Source organism: Miniopterus schreibersii, assembly GCF_964146895.1.
Source record: "Miniopterus schreibersii genome assembly, chromosome: 2".
Taxonomy (NCBI): Eukaryota; Metazoa; Chordata; class Mammalia; order Chiroptera; family Miniopteridae; genus Miniopterus; species Miniopterus schreibersii.
In genome coordinates, this window is record NC_138102.1 from 7,884,801 (window position 1) to 7,906,892 (window position 22,092).

Here is a 22,092-nt window from a genome sequence, read left to right on the forward strand (position 1 = left end):
GTAACTAAGGTCTATGCTTTACCATATCCAAAGTTTTATCTATCCTAGTCTAGTAGATATCTCTTAGAGGAAATGGGACTGCTTCATTTGATGGCTGCCCAAACAAATTCAGGTTCAAGATTAACACACTTACTTCACTGTTAAGATCTGAGAATTACCTTTAAAAACAGTATATTTACAGTTTATAGAAGATTTCCATATTGGCAGACCAGACAATGCAAACCAATGCACCCTCTGACAACTAAAAAAGGGGTTCTAAATATTTAAAATAAAAATCTGCATGAAGGCACTGGGGAGTAGCAAGGCATGGAAAGTTATGGGGCCAAGATTTTGGAAGAAGACAACCCAGAAGTCAAGTCTGATATATTTCCCCATCTGATGCTTTCCCCCACCGGGTGCCTCCAAGTTGTGGAAAATTCAGCTGAAAGGCTGAAGGATTGGTGAGTTTGGAAGGCACTTGGGGAGAGAGGCACAAAAATGAATCCTCGACCTGCCAAGGAAGGGGAGCCCTGGTAACCTGTTTTGGATTTAGATCCCAAAGGGGGACACCCTAGCAGTGAGAGTGAACAGGGAATAATAGTTTGGCCTTGCAGTCATGGATGCCAAGCTTCAGATCATCTCAATCGCTTAACTGGATTAAGGTGATTTGAGATTTCAAGCACTCCTGCCGTCTGCCTGAAACAAAAGTCTGTCTGGAAGAAATACCATGCAGAGCAGGGGTCAACAAACATTTTCTCTGAAGTAATATTTTAGGCATGGTTGGCCAGATGGTCTTGGACGCAACACAGCTCTTAAGACAAGTGAGTGAGTTGTGGCTGTGTTCCACAAAACTTTATGGATGGACCAGAAATGTGAATTTCATACAATATTTACATGTCACAAAATACTCTTTTGACCTTAGAAAACCGATTCAAAAAAGTAAAAGCCACATAAACGGGCACTGAGCTGCTGATCTTGGTCCATGGCTGTCACTTACTGAGCTTGATCCAGAGCTTCAGGTTTTTCCTGAATAACTTCATATAAACCCAAACCACAAACACAACTTTAAAACATCCAACTGAAAATATAAAGAATCCATTATTTTAAAAGTGGAAGTCAGAATGGAACCCTGAAAATGTTTTGGACTTAATGAAAATAAAAATACCATGGTATCAAAACCTGTAAGAAACAGCTAAAACTATGCTAAGAAATGTATGGCCTTCCATGCATCTGTTAGAAAAGGCGGCTGAGAATCAGTGAACTATACATCCAACTCAAGAAGTTAGAAAATAACAGCAAATTAAACCCAAACACTAAAGTGGGAAGTAAATAACTAAGGTAACAAAATTAGTGAAAGAGACAATCAATGGTACTGAATGAACTGCAAATCTGAGTATGAGAGGCAACGTTTCTACAATACAGCAGAGTACCTTCACGCCCTCAGGTAAATGAAAATGTCACAAAATTAAATATTTTTAAAAAGTACTAGATAGAAAAGATTGATAAAGTGAACTAAATAAAAGAATTTCTGTTCAGAGACACCATTCATGGTGAAAAGGCAAGCCCAAAAAGGAGAAAACTCACACTGGGATTGTATCGTATCCAGAAAACACTACTGCTCCTACAAGTCAACAAGAGAAAGACATTTGACCAAGAGAAAAACAGGCCACACACAAAGGATATCCCAATGTCCAATAAAGATGAACAAGTGTTCCAATCGGATTAGAGCAGAGCAATTAAAATCACAATATCCCGCTACATACCCACCCAAACGGTTAAACGTAAAAATGACTGACACTAAATATCAGTGAGGACACGGAGCACAGGAACTAACACACTTCTGTGGGAGAGTCAACTGGTACTCACTTCGGAAATCTCTGCCATTCTCTCCCGAACGTGTAGATTCTCTGACCTAGCAACTGCACTCCGAAGAACATGCCCAGTTAAAATGCACGCGCAGGAAATCAGGGCTCATCTACAGAAACCTTCCTACCATTATTCGAAATAGTCGACACCTGGAAACCACCCCCAATGCCCGGGAACCACAGGCTGGATAAATCACAGCCCAGTCAGACTAGGACAGGGGTGAGAACGGTATCAGCTACCTGAGACAACACGGAAGAAAGTCACAAACACAAATGTGTTCAGCAAAGCCAGACACAAAAAAGTATAATTCCATTCATGGGATTCAAAAACAGGCAAAATGACTATGGTGTTAAAAGGTAAGAGAGCAGTTGCCTTTTGGCAGGCAGAGAGTAACGACTGGGAGGGAGCCCCAGGGGCCTTGTGAGCTCTATTACCACAGCAGTCAGTTGTGGCCCAGGTGTTTGCTTCAGGACAACATAGGAACATTGATGTTTGGTGCCCTTTCCTGTTTCTGTAAACAAAAATCTATAAAATGTCATTTTCTTGTGTATATTCAACCAAAGGACCACATCCCTCTCATATTCTTTAAAATATAATTTAAAATGAAAACGTCTCAAATTAATGAAATAATTAGGTTTTTCTAGTTAGAATGCGTAACTGTATGGGAAGCAAATATATTTATTTATAATTCTGGATATTTTCTTCACGAAATATAGATTCTCAGAATGAAATAAAGAAAATCGGGCACACTCCCAACCTGGAGATCAGCTATAATCCCAATATATGAAATAAATGTGGTGTGGTTTTTGTGAAGTCTCATTGCAATAAACACACTGTATATTCAGAACCATAGGTTTTAATTCTTTTTTGGTGACTACCCAAGATCTTTTACTACCTTATAACAGCAATGTGAAATTAGGTTCATAGGAAAAAACCCTGTATCATTAAATTATAGTAAAATTTTACGTTACCTCATACATTAAAAAACAGTGACCAGAATTTTTATATATTTATTTTTATCCTCACCTGAGGGTATTTTTTCTGTTCCTTTTTCACAGAGTGAAAGGGGGAGAGAGACACATCGATTGGCTGCCTCCCGATCAAGCCCCAGCGGGGCCGAGCCTACAAATGAGGTGCGTGCCCTTGGCCGGAAGCAAACCTGGGACCCTTTGGTCCGAAGGCTGACGCGCTAACCACTGAGCAAAATCGGCCAGGGCAGTAACCAGAATTTTAAAATCAGCTGGTGTCTGACAGCAAGTTTTAAAGAGTATTTCTTATCACTCATAATGCATATGAAAGGTTATAGATAGGCACTTTTAAAAGAAAAGCCTTCAATTTAAAACGGAACTTGCACTGTAGCATTGTAACAATTTTACAGAACAAATTAGACAGTGTGGTTTAAAGAGATGATCAAGAACGGAATTTTAAACAAAATCTTTAAAAACTCTCTAATACCCTCCTTCCAACTTCATTCTCACTAATTCTTAGTCTTGTGCGGCATGTAAAAGTTACTATTCTAATTTTTCAAATGGGAAGAAGACCAAGCAATTGAGAGACAGACATAGGCTCAAAACTCAGTTATCTTTCTTTTCTTTCTTTCTTCACTATGCCAAGCTAGTTCTTTATGACTAAAACAAGTCACAATGGACTGGGAAATTTAAAACAGATAGTGATTTTTCAGTTTCTTACTGATCTTTATTCATGGAAATAAAGTAGTCATTAGCATTAAACACATTTTCTAGGATGGTATGCAATCATTTACAGGTAAAGACTTTGGCATTTAAGATATTACACATTTTATGAATTTAATTATAAAAATAAAACAAATTAACCTTGTATCTCCAACATTATATTGGTCATAATACTTCACAGTGTGCAGTACTGAAGTCTGGGATGCACACACTTGTATCCATCACAATGACCTCTTTTTAAAGTTGTCTAGATATCCACTTTGGACATTTGGGTTAATGGGTTGAAAACAACTGCATTCCACTATATTTAAAAGCAAACCAGAAAATTTTATTTGGAACAGTAGCTAAGAAAAGCACCTTTTTATGAAGAGTGAAAAAAGGAAGTAGGGGAAGCCCGAGATAATAACTGTCTCTTCGGAAATCATTTTAATAGTTAAAAATCTTTCACAGAATTTTATTGAAAAGGAGGCAATATTAGTTTAACATTTGACATATGAAAATAACTCCCGGTAAGAATCCTGCCTATAATTTAGACCTTGGATTAGTATAATTTCTAGTTGCAGAAGTAAATCTTCAAAGTATATACAGCAAGGTACAAGTGAACCAAATAAAAAGTAGTGCTAGACGATCCTTCACTTTTATGTTCTTGAAAATGAAAACAGTATAATTACCAGTCCTTCATAAAAATGCCCCTTAAACCATAACTTCAAAGTACCTTGAGAGAATATCAGTTTTCAATTTAGCTTTCTCCATACACTTATTGTATATAAGTGTGATTGTAAATTGTTTTGAAGAAATGAATATTGTTCTTCTTGACTTTTCTTTCAAGTTGAATCCCTGTTATCAGTAATATCAGACGCCCCTCTCATCAAGGCAGTACAAACCAAAGGCATTAATTTAGTTATCTATGAAATTGTGTTGTACAGAACATATGGCAAAGACCATATAAAATGTTCTAAGAGACTAATGCCATTATGGACATTAAAAGATTTGACATATATTTTTCCCTAACAACTTAAAATTCAATATAAATATATTGGCCACTCACTAATGAACAGATGTTCAAATGCTGAGTTTTAAATCCAGCGTTATCTTATCTCTCCTTAAAGACAGGTTGTTATACAAACATTACAAGTACAGTAAGTTAAAAAATAAAACCTTGCGTTAGTATAGCTCAAGTTCATATATAAAGCAGAACACGAAATGATGTAAAAACCTGTTTACCAAAACAAAGCATCCAATAACGATGAAGAAACATTACATCCCAAAGAAAGAAGCAGAACAACCCACAGTCAGGCTATGTTCACATGAATTATATTAGCACCACTGTTCCCAGACATTACATGCCCTACCCTACACGAAATCGATGAACACACACTAAGACCAAGAAATCCTGAATTGCTGTTTAGTAAAATGCAGTTTGTTTTCTGCATGCATGCTACAGAGCTTGAGTTAATCCAGAAAAACACAAATATTCTTACTGTGGTTACAGATCAAAAATTCCTATTAAAAAAAGGTTTGGCATTTAATATGGCAACTTTCCAAACATTCTAAGGATCTACTAAAAAGGCCAGTAATGAAAAACAGTGCCAACAAGAACAGCAGACGCAACCCTGACTGAGCTATAATTTAAGAGCCTACAGACTGAAAGAAAACAAAACAATTAGCAGACATTTAAAGTAGCCTCAACAAATATGTGATTTTCCCCCTTCATCATTTATATTTTCATTTTCTTTTTCAGCCCTTAAAAGCACTAGCTGGAGTTTCTAAAGTTGTGAGACAATGCATTTCTTTCTTGTTTATCTTTTCTCTTAATACAATAAATACTAACTATAACACAGCTTGTTAGCAGTATCACTTAAAACACTGTTCTGACACAACTCAGGATCTGCCTCTTGGCTCTTCAAACTGGCGGTGCTATTTTGCTGATTCAAAAACCACTTGGTTTTGCTTATGATGATCTGGTCCTTGGACAAACTATTCACAATGCAAGTAGACTGTAGTTCTAAGTCCTATCTCATTTCTCAGAACCATTACTAGTACTTTACCTGAATGTACAAAAACATGAAAAAGGAGCTTCTAAGTGGACCTTTCTAATACTTGCAGTTTGAAATGGTTTGGAATGGTTGATTCAATGTTAAGACCTAACTCAGCACACTTAGGCAGAGGTAGTAGATACCTCTGGCGAGTCATAAGGATTGCCCCAGTAAATTAGCTCCAACAATGAAAACAAATTTCAAGATTTTTTTCATTAATAAATGTGTTACAATCAAGTTATGAGTCATACCACCTAAATCCTGAAGCAAACAGAAAACAAAGCCAGTCAAATATAGGAGTATTGCTCATGGCACAAAGCTTATAAGAAGTGAAAATAAAATAAAAATAAAATGAGACGTATATAGTTATTATCTCCAGGCCACCGTGCAGTGATACTATCACAACTGTTTTGTCAGCAGGAGAGCTGAATCGACCTCTATGCTGAGACAATATACATGCATTTCTCTATCAAATACATATACATCTCATATAAATACATCCTCATAGGAAACACTGGCTTTACGTTAAATTATCTTTTGTGAAAACAACTTTCCATTGAAGTATAATAAATTACAATTTGCTGTTGTACAACTTAAAATTCTTAAAACAGCTGTTATAGATGTTTACACAGAGAACTGTAGTAATATACAAGAGCACTTCAATAAAAATTGGATGAACAATGTTTAAAGTAAAAAGTTTTTATAACCAAGCTGTACGAACATTAGGAGGCTTAGGTCTTAGCAACAGGCCACCGTTTGTGTCAAAAACTGCTCCCTCACTCTTACAACTGAGACCACTGGTAGCACTAGATGTCCTGGATGCTCCTCCTGAAAATACACAAAAAATAAGAAATGTTTTGAATTATTTAAACAAAATACATAAATTATCATCTGATATACTTCCTCTCCTAATTTTAAGTGCAGACTAAATTTTTCTTTTCTATCTCACATTTTTTTAATCCTCATCCTAGGATATGTTTACTGATTTTAGAGAGAGGGAGGGAGAGAGAGAGAGAAAGAGAAACATCAATCGTTTGCCTCCAATGCATATTTTAATTGGGGGGATTGAACCCACAACCTAGGTATGTGCCCTGACCTGGATCTGAACCTGCAACCTTTTGGTGTACGGAACGACATTCCAACTAACTGAGCCACGAACCTGGGGCTCACATATGTTTTTAATAGTTTACAGATTGCTAATTTTTGTTTTACTCAGTGAGGAAGACAAAGCACATACAAGGGCTGAAGATGCTACCAATAATTCTTAATTGGCTCCGGGAAATGTTTCAGCAACTTTTAAACAGCCCATCTGTTTACTTCTTCCTTTAATAAATACATTGAAGTTAAAAGTCTCTCTTCTACTATCTAAGAAAACTACTGGTATTTTCAACTGTTTTTTCTCCTGGTTTCCTTCCTATGCTGCTATTACCTGCTATAAATGGAACCTGAAATTAAGTGAACTAACACAAATAAAAACAAAGCATGCCAGTGAAAAATCATAAAATCCATTCCAGAAGTCAGTATTTCAAAACTCTATCATACTCTGGCGAGGTAGCTCAGTTGGTTAGAGCATCATTCTGATTCACCAAGGTTGCAGGTCTGATCCCTGGTAAGGGCACATACAAGAATCAACCAATGAGAGCATAAATAAGTGGAACAACAAATCGATGTTTCTCTCTCTCCCTTCCTCTCCAAGATCAACCAATAATAATAAAATAAAACTCTATCATAAGAACATAAGCTGTATTTTTTTTTAAAAAAGATAAAAGATACAAGCAAGCACAAAATAATCTTGAATATGCTTACTTAATGGGCTATACTGGCTGAGAGTTGACCTCGCTCTTCTTAAGGATGGTGATGAGTTGAGATAACCCATATTGCGATGATAGTCCATTAGCTGTTCTGAGCGTTTCATGCCAACAGTTGGTTTCACAGCTTCAAGTCTCTTCAATAAAGCCTTCATTTAAAGACAATCAATTTGAAAGTCAATATTAAACAGTAATCTTTTCCTAAAAGGACAACTATTTTTAGAACCTGAAATTCATGAAATAAAATAGAAAAGACTTTAAATCACTGTTGACATACTATGTGAAAAAATATTTCAAATAATACACTTTCAGGAAAATCTAAGGGCTTTGACCTAGCCTATAGCCAAAACCACTCATTCTAACAACTGATTACAGGCACATCTCTTTTTAATACCAGGTTACAATCTTAGGAAAAGTGCTGTAAGTTGAAATACATTAAAGCTGACTTTCTCACAGAAATGATATAATGGGAATAATAATGCTTAAGAGCCCAGAAATTACCATAAACTTACTGAAGCTACTATAAATCCTGCATCTGATTATATAGCAGCGGCTTTCAACCTGTTTCAACTTTCCAGTAGTGACTCCAGGGTGAAAGGACACTGAAGTAAGGCCCAGTGGACAGGGCTCTCCCACTCCTAATTTCTATTAGCCCAACTATGCTTTCTGAATTGTTTCATATACTGAAGATTCTGCATAAAATTTAGTTTGAAAAACACACAAGTTTTTGCTGTTAAGTTTGAAAACCAACTACTATAGAATATAAAGCTTTTTAAAGATTTAAAATCAGCTAGCCAAGGCAACACAGTATCCAATAACATGGTATTTTAATAGGACTCACTGAGAGTCTAATGTATAATGTTCCTAATTTTATTTTCCTTCTTCACAAATCAGAAGGTGAGTTTCTTTTGTTTGCTTCTCCCCAGGCACCAGAGAGAAAGGAATATTTAAGGAGACCAATAAATTGGGGAATTGATCCATGGCTGCGTTTTATTATTTTCTTTATTGATTTAAATTTTCTCTGTAGCACACAACTTTACTGAAGAAAATGCTGTTCTGCACCAAGATTCACACTAAAAATCAGCCTCATGTGTTCCATCACTGGATAAGTTTTCCTCTGCACAATCTTTTCCTTCTTCCTCAACTTAGGTTTTCTTTGCATTGTGGTAAAATATACATAACATAAAACTTACCATTTTAACCGCTTTTAAGCATCAGTTCAGTGGTATTTAGCACATGTACATCATCGTGAACCATCACCACCAAACATTTCTACAACTTTTTCTCAACGGAGTGTTTTGCTCTTAGCATTTTCACCCCCTGCCCTTCTTCTATCCTGAGGTTCCATCATCAGTGTTCCTGAGCAATCCCAGAGAGGGAACAGATGGTGGTGGAAAAGTCAAAATATTCAGGGGAGAGCTGTTTAGAAAGGGAGAGGATGGACTTACAGAATAAAAAGAACTTGGAGACAAATGGCAGAGGTGCAGAGCACATGAAGCAGGCAGGCCAACTGAGAGAGCACAGCCTGCCAACTGTTCTTTTTGCATGAAATGCCCTTCCCCAGTTTTTAGCCTTCAAAGGCTAGAAGGAAACTCCTCCGAAGGCTTACCCACACAGTGCTAGTGGTTCTCTTTGCTGAGCTGAAAGTTATGATTTAAACATGGTTCCATCTGTAAAGCCCATGGTCTTTCCATCATAACATTGTCCTCTTTTTGTAGACAGAGAAGCTGTATAACTTAGGTGGCAAAACCTCCTAAGATTGTACCTTCTCTATCTACAGTTTGTAGCTGCTATGAGCTATGTAAGATACTAGAAGGAATATAAGAAAAAATATAAAATACTGCCCCGTCATATAATTTATAACTTAGTTGGGAAGATAATTCCATTGCATGTCTAAGACATTTATAGCTGAGTAAGCAACTTCCTATGTATCACATCATCAATGTATTTCACTGGCAGAGCAATCTAATTGCCTAATTAGATTGCTGTTCTATAGAAAACTTGATATTGTCAGTTTCTAATTTTTTTGGTTATTTTGCTGACTGAAGTCCCAATATATTGTAGATAAACTCAGTTAAAGGAATGATTTCAGATAGAAATAGCTCTTGCTTGTTAGAAACAATATCAAAACTATGAAGTAATGATACCAGCATAAATCCTAAAATCAAAAGTATATATACATTTCAATCTAGTCATCAATTTACAACTCCTGGTAAATCTTAAAAATGACTGTTCAAAATGTTGTAACACTTGTAATAGAGTGATAAAAAACCTAAGTTAGTTAGAAAGACCTGGATTTAAATCCTGGCTCTGCCACTGATTGTGTAACCTTGGTCAAAGGACTTAATAGGGATATTAACAATGAAATAAACCTCAAACAGTTTTGAGTAATAAGCGAGACAATGCATATGAAGTGCTCACAACAGTACCTGGCATATAGCAAGAACTTAGGAATTGAAAAATGGTAAGAATGGTTACTTATGTTCCAATTTATGGTTTACAAAATCTTAGAAATGCTACTCAAATCAGATTCTAATAATGAATCTCAAATTAGTTTGTCTAAATATTTTTCTTTTTTTTAAGCCTTGGAAGTTTCATCCTTTTTAGAAAGAAAAATAACCTAGCCTGAATCCTGTCTTCAGAGGCAGAAAGGTTAAAATGAATGAAAAAGTAATATGTTAATGATGTCAGCAGTTTTCTACAGAGAAGAGTTAATTTATTGTTTCTAAAGTGATAAAGCAAAGACCCTGAGGACATTAGAGAGTAACAAGTATCCTAGACTGAGGGAAAATCAGGACCGTTCCCCATATTTTCTACAGCTGTAGTGATACTTAACTATCATTATATTTCTTTCTTTTATGGGAGGAGACAACAGACAAAGCAGAGAAGAAAGAAAGCCAGATTGAATGAACTACAGATTATTTCAAGATCTTAGAACAAAGGTGCCGATTATTTAACTGATCAACACTCATACTAGGGATGACATTTGCTGTAAATCTTTATCTCTGTGACAATGCATCAGCCCCCCTTTAACAGTTTCCCCTTTAAGAGCTCTAAAACGCCTCCTCTAGACCAGCAGACAAAGAACAGAAGAAAAAGGGAGGGTTTTATTTTTCACTTAATGTTTTTAAGAAAAGTCTGAATTTCTAAATTTATCTACACACTCCTTTTATTTTAACACAGGAACTCCTGAGTGGGAAGATTATGGTCTTACAATGGAAATAAGTTAACTTCATTTGAGCTCTAGGCTCTAATCCTGATACATTCCTGCAGAAATCTTACTACTTTTCTCATCTTGCTTCAGTTATTCCCCCTTCCCTCTTCTTTCACAGCTCAGGAAACTGATACACATTCAAAAGAATGAAACAATCACATTAGAGGGTAAAGTAAAACTATAAATTCAGTGACTCCCTCTTCTCTGCTAAGATTATTCTTGTGCTTTTCATTAAAATCACCGATTTCTAGTATGTTAAATAAAGATAATAAAATGTGGCTTAACAAGACTATTTCAAAATTCATCAATTAAAAAATGAGTCCCCTTTTAGAAATAAAAAAAGTTCCAACATAATTGAATCTATATGTAGCAAATACGCCCTCTACTGGATAAAGCTACTTTTTCTTTATTATTCCTTTGATTTATTTCCCTTGGTAAGGAGAGGGGGGAAAAGGTAGTGAAACAAATAATGAGGAAATCAAAATTCCTCAGAAAGGCAGATTAACAGAATACTTCTAACTCTAAAGCTCAGGATTCAATCGTAACCACCTCTTCGCTCTCCTTTTCCACCCTCTGTGCACAGCAGTACTACTTCGTTTTGAATTGTATCAGCCTCTGGATTGCTAAAAGCTAGACTCCTGGAATAGAACTGCTTTAGTCATCAAGCCTGTCAGCCATATGAATTGGTCTCTGTCACTGAAGACAGAGCACCAAAGGCATACAAATTATAAAAATTATAAAGTAACGGACGCTGCTTGTGCAGTACATCTGACACAGAAATAACCACAAGTGTGTGTGTTTGTGTGCGCGCACATACATGTGTTCTGACTATGAACAACCTAGCAAGCAGATTTAAAAGCATATCAGCTCAGCTCTGGACAGTGTGACTCAGCTGGTTGGAGCATCACCCTATGCATCAAAAGGCCACAGGTTCAATTCCTGGTCAAGCACATACCTAGGTTGCAGGTTCGATCCCAGGTCAGGGTACGTACTGGAGGCAACCAATCCATGTCTCTCTCACAGTGACGTACCCACCCCCCCCCCCCACTCTCTAAAATGCAATGGAAAAAAGATCCTTGGGTTAGCAGTTAAAACATAAATAAATAAAGTGAATCACAATAAAGTACCATCAGAGCCAATGTGGCTCTAAATAGCATTTAGTAGGGGGTAGTTATAAAATAAATATACAAAAATCATGTTTACAAAAGGAAGCAGTTAGAAAATGTAATGAAAAATATTTCATGCACAAAGCTTAAAAATATATAGTTTTAAACAAAACTACTCTACTTTACTAAAAAAGCTTTCAATAAATGGGAAGATATACCATATTTCTGGATAAGAAGGTAATGCTAAGAGTGCCAACAAACTCTGCAATTAAAATGTAAATTTAACACAATTCCAATAAAAATTTATAATAGATTTTTAAATGAAAAAAGAATGTCATTATGAAGGACAAATGCAAAGGAATAGCCAAGAAAAGTTTTTAAAAGGTACAGAATTAGCTTGAAATTGCTACAATGATATACAGAAAGCTACCATGTAGATCACTACCCACCAACTCATTTCAGTGTGCTCTGCTGCTGTCTACTCCTTGCCACATGCAGAGTAACTCTCCTGAAGGACTTAAGACTTTGCTATTATTACAATTTCAGGTAGGTATCTAGATAAATAGGACTGTACTGATGATGAAACATGAGTGTGAATTTTGGAAACTGTTTTAGTAGTTGTTAATATCAATTATTTTAGGACTGAATTTATGTGCTCATTAAGGATCTAATTTTAGTTTAAGACTCTGTGTGGGTTTAGAATCTTCTCTCACCCACTTACTAGCTCTATATCCTTGGGTTCACTATTTAAATCCTCTATGTGTCAGTTATTTCATTTCTAAGATGTGGATAAAAATAGTACTTACCTGAAAGAATTATTGCCAGGATTCAATAAGCTAATACTTGGAAGACACTAAGAAAAATGCCCGGCATTTAATAAGACCTCAGTAAACATCAGCAATTATTATGAATTTTATAAAGAAAATAATATGTTTCTAATGGGAAGATTTTCAATAGTCCCCATATATATTCCTTAGAACACTGAAGGATAACTATGTTTTTTAACAATGTCTTTCATACATTCAAGTAGCAGACCACCAAATTTGACCTTTTATTCTTTAAAATAAGTGATATATAAATTGTATTAATTTTCAGGGACACAATAAAATGAAACAGATTTAGCTAGTGACTGAATACTTCACAGAAAATATATACATCTGACCCTTGGACACCTCCCTCACTACCGTAATGACTTAATAGATCTAGTCAAATAGATAAGAGTTTTCAGTATTTTCACTTAAGGTTCCCTTAAAATATGGTTTGCTAGAAATAAAATCTACATATTGTATCTTACAGGCTCCTAGTTCATTAGGTACTTCAAGCCAAATACATCTAAACCTACTTTTATATAATTGAGTTGGAAAATCAGGCTGTTTCTGGGTTTCCAGTAAGTTGGACTTAAAAATCAATACAAGTGCACTTCCTTGAGGACTAAAAAATTTCAGTTACTTACCAAATTTTCTCTTTCAATCCTTTGTTGTTCTCTCTGTCTGTTGACAGCACTATGATATAACTTAGGGGGATGACCAACTGATCTTCTAGGAATCATATTTTTGCTTCCTGGTTTTTCGGCCTGTCTTGAGAGTTCCTTCAAAAGCCTCTGATTTTCCCGATCAATCTGTCTCACCTCCTCTCTTGTGAAAGAGTAGTTTCTCCTAGGTGCTACTGAAGGCTGCTCTAAGAGATGTTTCTCTGGTCCCTTTTTATCCAAATCCAGAAAAGCTATAGAAATGAACAACAGAAGGAAAAATGACTAAAGAAAGTAGCACAGAAATATGATAGTACATGCTTTAACTCTTAAAAAGGAAAACTACATTAATTTATGAAAAGGTATGGATGAAATAATGTTAATGACATAAAATAATGGCTAGAAAATGGTAAAAACAAACTCAGAATATTCTGAAACTTTCAACTTAATCTGAAAATATTGTACTACAGGAGATTTTTGATCATAATATTGACATTAAAACAAATACTTCTGAAAAGTCAAACATTTCATTCCTGACTAAACATAAACCAATATGAATACATTGTATAAAAAGTTTTTAACCAAGAAAAATATTTTGCATACTATGATTATCACATAAAAGTTTCTAAAAATATTAAGCTTGCTAAATGTTTCAGCTTAAGCCTGTACTAAAAATGAATACACTATATTAGATTAATAATATACTGGCACATTTGTTTTGTTTTTTTACATTTTTTAATGTAACCGTTACTTGTTTTTACTTGAGTAACTGTTAATTCTTTTACTGGCTCAGCATTTTTTACTGTTAAAAGCACAATGCCGTAAGGGGAAGAGGCATTTTTAACCCTCATCTAAAAATGTGAACGGTACAGAAAATTTAAACAGCTGAGCAAGGTCACAAAAACTGTAAGTCTACCTCCCTACATTTAACCAAAGACAATAAAAGATTACAGAAACTTAAATAAATTTTATTAACAGTGGCTTCCTGGTAGAAAAAAATGAGGAAATTAATGGTTGGTGATTTGCTGAAAACAATACCAAGTTAACAACAAAACCTGAATGAGAACACATTTAGAAAGACATAGGTGGGCTGAACATAATTATCTTGCTTCTAAATGCTCATTTTGTAGAATTTAATAAGGTTCCTAGATTAATTTAGCCATATATAAAAGCCTTTAAAATGAAATTATAAAGGGAATTAAAAGTAAATTATTCTCCTAATGGCATTTTAAGAAAGTTTCAAAAAGTAAAATAAGGCAATGGCAATAAACTAATTAAGTAAAGGAAGTTTAATTATTTTTAAAATTAGCATTCTAACTCTGATGGAAAAGTATACATATGAAGTGCTTAACTACTGATACCAGGTATTATGTTTTTCTAAAGTGGCTACAGACTTTAGTGTGCAGCAACCTCAAATATAGGGGTGGGCGAAAGGAGGTGTACAGTTGTAATACAGTAAATAAATAATAATACGAGAACAAACTGTCTTGTTTATTCACAACTGTACACCTCCTTTTGCCAACCCCTGTATATGGCCCATTGGTGTTTACAATTAAGATCTAAATTTTTTTAAACTTGAATAAACTTTCAGGGATGCAAACATTTATATAAATATATAAAAATGTAAATTCACATATTTATGAAATATGCTTTTCCCTAATTTTTTTCAATGAGACAATTTTTTTCAAACTTGTTACAGTATTTCAGTATCAGTGTCCCATCACTAGAGCCCTTTCTTGAGTCATTTAACACCATTTACTAGAAGTATCAGCTTCACCTTCACCTAAGCAGAGATACAGCATTTTAAAAATTTTGTAAAGCTACCACTGAAAATTTTATCCCAAGCCATATTAAGACCTTATTCGTATAATATTAGCTCTTTAATTTTTTAGCTCCATCCTGTAGGCATATTCATGATCCCTATTAAACAAACAAACAATGGTATTTGCTTTTTAAAGTGATTTTTAAAAGGTTTTTTGTTGTTTTTTTTTTTTAAATTCAAACTTATAAATTGACAGGTCACATTTCAAGGAATAATAATAAAATTTACTAAATTTCTTGGTCTTTTTTGTGAACAACTTGTTAGATGAGAAATTCTGTGACATTCTTCGAGTCTCCTTCCTCTGAATCTGGCAGGCTTGTGACTATGTGGACCAATATGATACAGCCAAAGTGTGTCTTTCAAAGCTAGGTAGAAAAGGAGCTGCAGCCCTCCCTGCCTTGCTCCCTGGAATACTTGTCCTTGGGGCCTTGAGCCATCCTCTATGTCTGACTGCCCTCAGTCAGCTGCCAGGCTGCCAGGCTGTGAGGAAATCAAACCACATAGAGGGCCACTATGATCCTAGTTTTTGAGTCTTCCTAGGTTGCTGCTTTACATTACTACATTTTGTGATTTGTTATCAGAGCAGCAGTAACTAATACAAAATTTGTACCAGGAATTGGTGTACTATTGTAACAAAAACCTAAATTAGACAGCACTGGCTGAGACCATGTGACAAGTAGAGCTAGAAGGGCCTACGAGGAAGGGATTGCTGATGAAGTGGCAGAATTTTAGGAACAATGCTGGCTGTTTGACTAGTACCTAGTGCCACTGGTGGACTAGGCTAAGCAAATCACACAGAATGTTGAAACTATCAGTGGTTTATTTTATCCATAATAATAAGAAAGAAAAATGGACTGAAAAAGGAACTCGTCAATTTTCAAGCAAAATTTACAGACAATATAAAAGAGCGAGGACTTACGGGATTCAAAAATACGCTTTTCTTTTCTAGTCCTTCCTGGAAGAAGACTCTCAAAGGACTCCAAAGAGCTACAGGTAACTGAGGAACCCCGTCTGAGCAGACTCAGCTGCTCATGTCATTCCAAGCCCACACCTGACGTGAATGAAGGGCTCTCAGATGATCCTAGTCCCCTGACTTAGAGACTCTAATCTGGTAATTCTTTTTATTTTTTATTTATTTATTTTAAACATATCTTTATTAATTTCAGAGAGAGGAAAGGAGGGAGAGAGAGAGAGATAGAAACATCAATGATGAGAGTGTCACTGATCGGCTCCCTAGCCCGCAAACCGGGCATGTGCCCTGACCGGGAATCGAATCCTGATCGCCTGGATCCTAGGTCGATGCTCAACCGCTGAGCCATGCCCGGCCGGGCTTAGAGACTCTAAACACTGGGGTAATTCATTATGTAGAAATAGCCACTGATACACCATCAATTGAAAAAAATGTTGTATGATAGACAAAATACCCGTGGTCCAAGTGTAGTCCACAAACGGGCAGTTAAAGGTGTTCTTTTTTTTTTTGGGGGGGGGTGTCTAATTGCTCTATCAATCTTTCATAATGATTATGGTTTTGTTAATTTCATCACTCAGCTCTGTTTTAGTTTTATCATACATTTCAAATCAATGGCTCTTAAATCCTTATTTAGAGTATTTGGTCAGTTTATTAATGTAAAACATTTTGTCCCTTTTAGTGCTAAACTCCACTATACACGTGACAGAAGAATGTAAAAAGCAAATCATATCAATATTATCAGTGAAGATAGTTTGTCCTTGCCACTCTAAAATCACTGAGCTTCACTTTTAACTCTGTTTCAAGTATTATGTTCTTTATCTATGAGTCTGGGGCTTCTCTCGATTTTAGCTTTTCTCAAATGTTTGTTAACACTTGGTAGTGTGTTGAGAATATCTGAGATTTCCTGCTCACCTACCTGAATCCTGTTCGCGGCAGCCTGCCAGCAAAGGGATAAAACACGCTGCCAGGGCGGGTGTGCAAGCAGCTAATCTCAGTACAGAACTCCCCCTCCCCCAGTTTTGCTTTCTGGGGTTCCAGTTACCTGTGGTGAACTGTGGCTCAAAAGTATTAAGTGGAAAACCCCAGAAATAAGCTATTCATAAGTTTTAAACTGTGTGCCATTCTGAGTAGCATGATGACATCTCATGCTGTCCCACCTGGGATGTCAATCATCCCTTGGTCCGGCACACACATGCTTTCGTCCACCACCCACCCTTTAGTCACTTATAGCTGCCTGGATTATCAGATCAACTGTGGCAGTGCTGCTGTGCTTGTGACAGTTCAAGTAACCCTTATTTTACTTAATAATGGCCCCCAAGCCATTCACATTACTTTTTATCACAGTATGCTGTTGTGTTCTATTTTATTATTGTTGTTGTTAATCTCTTACTATGCCTAATTTATAAATTAAACTTTATCATAGGTATGTATATATAGGAAAAAAACATAGTATACACAGGGTTCAGTATAATCACCAATTTCAGGCATCCACAGGGTGCTTGGAACATATGCCGAGGAAAAAGGGGGACTACTGCAGAGGCACCCTCTTTCTTATGGAGTGTAATAGGGCCCACAGCTTCCCCTTGAATAGGCACTTGCTTCATTCCCTCCTATGTTGGTATCAGTTTAGCAGTAAGTTTAACCAGTGTCTTTGCTCATCTATGCTTCCTTAATCCCATTTCATTCTCTTATATTAACTTTTATTCTCAGGATATATCATCTAAAAAAATATCTATTTTATGCAGAATCTATGCAGTAAAATTTAAGGTGGAGCATTTCTAAATTGTCTCTATTTTGTCCTACAGATTCTTCCTAAACTGACCCAATCTTACCTATACAAAGTACTTGAAACATATCTTCCTCTCTCTCTCTTAAAAAAATTTAAAAAAATAAAAGGCTGTCCATATCCAACTAAGTTTCAAAACTAGATTAGACAAGAACAGTGAGAGATACCTGCATTTACTTTCCATGGAACCAAATCATTTTTAGTGTCTTGGTATTAGACTGTGGTCCTTGGATCGGCAGTATTGGTATCACCAGCAGCCTGGCTAGAAATGTTGCTCCTTGGGTTCTTCTCTAGATTTACCGAACCAGAATCTGTATTTTAACAGGATCCCCAAGTAACATGTATGAATATTAAGTTGGGAAGCTCTGGCCTAGTGGATAAAGTTGTTTGCCCAATTAGCATATATTTCTACTTTCCTCTTTCTTAACAGATCCTTATTATTATTAATTAATTAATTAATTAACTTAAAGACATCTGTCCCTTTCCTTCAGGGAAGCTGACCTCTCTTGATTCCCACCCCTAACTCCAGGGAGTGTAACCCAATTCTGGGCAATGAGACATAAGTGTAAGTCAGTAGAGAGTGCTTCTTTAAAAAGTTCCCTCCATTCTAAGAGAGCCAGGGGAAGCGACAGTTTCCCTTTCTCAGGACAGTCATGTTTGGATGTGAATACTAAAAAGTACTACAGGCATCTCCTAGTAGCCAACAGCAGGGCTGGGGAAACAAAGTGGTAAAATCTGGGTACCTGATGACATTTTTGAGCCACTGATTCTGTCAACCCTCAAGCCTTATCTATCTTGGACTTCCTAATATGTGAGAAACATTGTTTCATTAGAAATTTCTGCTTCTTGCATACAAAGTCATCCTAACCAATACAAATAATCATTGATGTTCCTGAACAAAAAGCTCAGAAATCAGACTATTTCCATTAGATTTTTTTTTAAACCTCACAATTCCATACAGTCAAGTGTTTTCATCCTAAAATAAATTGGCTGTGTCCTCTCATTCTCACTTGGAGAATAGAGTGATGCTTATAAATTTGTGGAATCAAATAGCACTTGTAAAACTAAAAAATGGGAACAGTGGGCCTTTAAAATGAAAATTATGTTTTAGACAAATAATACCATAAAGAAATAAAACCTGTAAGTCATATTACACTCTTCAATCTTCTATAATATTATATCTTTCCAATATCCATGTTAACTTTCTTACCTAATGTTATAAGAAAAATTTCATAACATATTTTAGAATGCCAAATGTTAAGCTGCCATTTTAAACACATATAAAACACAGTATAAATGATTAAGAACAATGCAGCAGTAAAAATTTAGCACAAAGGGGGCAAATATATATTAAGATGCATATTATTAACACAAAATATTAGTGAGCAATCTGCATTCTCATCAGATGGATTTTTATAGCTTAATTTTGACCACCTTCCAATTTTTGCATTAAAAATTGACTTAAAAAAAAAAAAAAAAGCCAGCCCTGTCACTACAAGGAAAACAACTGACAGTATTGTTGGCAATAATAAAACCCAAGCATTTTAGCAAAAATTTAAATTTTTGGTACACTTGAATTTGACAGCTTCCCAAGAGCTTTCTAATCAGACTGGTAGTGATATTAATGACTATGATTTCTGTGTAGTATATTATGAAATATGTCATTTGTAGCCCAGTGAACCAATATTTTCCAAATAACTCATCCATCACGTTACAAAATCATTCAAAATGTTAGATTGATAATTCTAATGTAATAGACTATAAATTAATATTAGTTTCAAATTTCACATTGCAACTAACATTTAAGAAACTAATACTTTTGGAATATTGGTGTGGTAGCAAAAAATATCTAAACTTAACTGAAAAGGCTATTAAAATACTCCTCTATTTTCCAATCATATATCTGTGTAAGGCCATATTTTCTTAATACACTTCAACAAAAACAATAAATCACAACAGTTGTATTCAGAAGCTGATATGAAAATCCAGTGATCTTCTGCCAGTCATTTGCAATTAGCAAAAATCAAAAAATCTTAGAAATATAACTGTTTCATAAAACATGTTACTTATGTTAATACATAATGGGTTTATTACTACTATTCTTTAATGAAATAATATAAATTTCTGATTTAACTTCTAATATGGTAAATGAAAATGTGAAAAAGATGGGATGCAGTTCTCAACTTGATGAATTATCAAACTGATGAATCATACAAACAATGTTACAGACTGGAAAGTGGCCATATTAAATTTTTTTTAGGTGAAAACTGTTACACTGGATGGCTTGATAAAGAATTAGAGAGTTTCCTTAGAGAAGAATATTTATCAAATATACTAAAGGTTATAATGCAGAAAGAGGCACATACTTATTCTGTGTGTTTCAGATGGCAAACCTAAGACTAACGGATAATGGATACAAAATCAAATTTCAGTGAAACATGAAATACATTTCCTAACCATTAGAGCTGTGCAACAACAGAAGCTTCCTCAGTTCCTTCAGTTGACAAATATTGTCTATTACGTGCCAACACTTGCTGGATTTTGGGATTCTAGTAAGGAATAAGATGCTGACCCCTGCTGCTTACACTCGAAGGGGGGAGAAAAGCAAATTACACGACTTCCAGGGTCTAATAAGTATTCTGAGGAAGGAAACAGGCTTTTGGGACAGAGAAGCAGCAGTCAAGAGTGAGAAGCTACTCAAATAGAACGTTAAGAAAAGATCTCTGAAGAGGTGATATATAAACTGAGACCTGATACACAGAAGTAGCCATGCAAAGAAAAGGGCAACAGCAAAGTGCAAATGCCCCATAAGTGCAAACTGTTCCAAGAATACTAAGGAAGCAGTGAGACTGAAGCAAAGTAATAGGAGATTTAAGAAGGATGGAGGCAAAGAACATGACATGGAGCAATGGTTCTCACCAACCTTAATAGCATAGTAGACCAACTGCATCAGAATGCCCTTGGCCGGGCCTAGGCATCAATATTTGTTTTAACAGTTTGTTTTACTAGTTCCTTGGATGACACTAATGTACTGGGCCAGAGATAAGAATCACTGATACCTAGTCTGCTAGGCTATGATAAGGAATTTGGATTTTATTTATTCATTCATTTACTTTAGAGAGGGAGGGGGCAGGGGGGCAGGGGGAGGGGGGAGAGGGAGAGGGAGAGGGAGGAGAGATACATCCATTTGTGATCTTCCCCAGGCACCCTGACCCGGGATCAAACTGGTGACCTTTAGGTGTACAGGACGATGCTCTAACCAACTGAACCACACTGGCCAGGGTTGGATTTTATTTTTAACATAAGAATAAGCCCATTGAAGAGGTAAGAAACTAGTAGAATTGATTTACTTTTAAAAGATCACTCTGGAAGCAGAGTGGCAAGAATAGAAAGTGCTTCAATCCTGAAAGTTCTAAGAGATTGAATGTCCCTTTATCAGGAAAGATATACTGAGTGGAGGCTTAGCCACTAGGTGGTGATGGCCAATGTGAAGAGTCTGATGTTTCAGACACAATACATAGGGACAATCAGAGCAAAGGGAAAAGCAAACCTACAAAAGAGGAAACATTAACAAGTGTAAACTGCTCCAAAATACATTTTTATCAATCTGACTGAGTTATTTGACTAAATAAGGGATTTATTTATGCCCTTACGTTTCCACCATTATTTAAATTACAAAGCTAAAGATTTAGCTTCATAATTCCTTCAACTACATTTCAAACAAAGAGAATCCTATTTACAACTTAAAAATGTTATCTTCAACTGACCTAACCTGCAAGCCCAATATTTTTAGCTATATTAACAAGTCCAAAGGAAAGTCTGAAGCTGCTTTTATTTCACTGGAATATATTGTTCATTTCAAACAAAATATGGATAATAATAAATTTTTACAGAAATATAGCAATAAAGATTATTCTAATAAAAATATTTATATTTTAAAGCCACTAAAATGCAAATTATGCTATTTCATCAACTACATAATCATTTTCAAGCCTTTATCTTAAAATCTGAATAGTATCCTATAGTTTACTCTGAGCTCTTTCATTTGCGAGCATTCTTGCCACTTTCCCTGGTATGAAGACAATAGGTCACGTTATTTTAACCTCAGTGCTGTTGCCTTTCTTAAAGAAGAAAGATAAATAGACGTAATGCCAAAGTTTCTATCAAATATGGGAAAATGTGGCTCCACTTTGCTCAATTATCTTTTTCCATTTGGTCCCTCTATGCACTTTGAGTTTGCATGGCATTTAAAAAAAAAAAAGTGTGAAGTATTTTCTAGGCCTAGTTGATTAGCTTTGAGATCATATAAATAATGATATTCTTGATATTCTTATCGTAAAATGGAA

The 22,092-nt window shown here is 35.5% G+C and overlaps 1 protein-coding gene across 5 annotated transcripts in view; it reads right to left on the reverse strand.

Annotated features, from left to right (window-relative positions):
• Positions 1-3,534: 3,534 nt before the first annotated feature.
• The window catches only part of CFAP97 (cilia and flagella associated protein 97), a 37,281-nt gene continuing 18,723 nt past the window's right edge, over positions 3,535-22,092 (reverse strand). For all 5 annotated transcript variants that reach the window (XM_081128277.1, XM_081128273.1, XM_081128274.1 and 2 more), the window contains exons 3-5: positions 13,154-13,422; positions 7,379-7,529; positions 3,535-6,400 (exon numbers count right to left, since the gene is read on the reverse strand). In XM_081128277.1, coding sequence (XP_080984403.1) covers positions 6,273-6,400; positions 7,379-7,529; positions 13,154-13,422 — 548 coding nt within the window. In that variant the 3' untranslated portion in view covers positions 3,535-6,272. The remainder of the gene's footprint in view (positions 6,401-7,378; positions 7,530-13,153; positions 13,423-22,092) is intronic.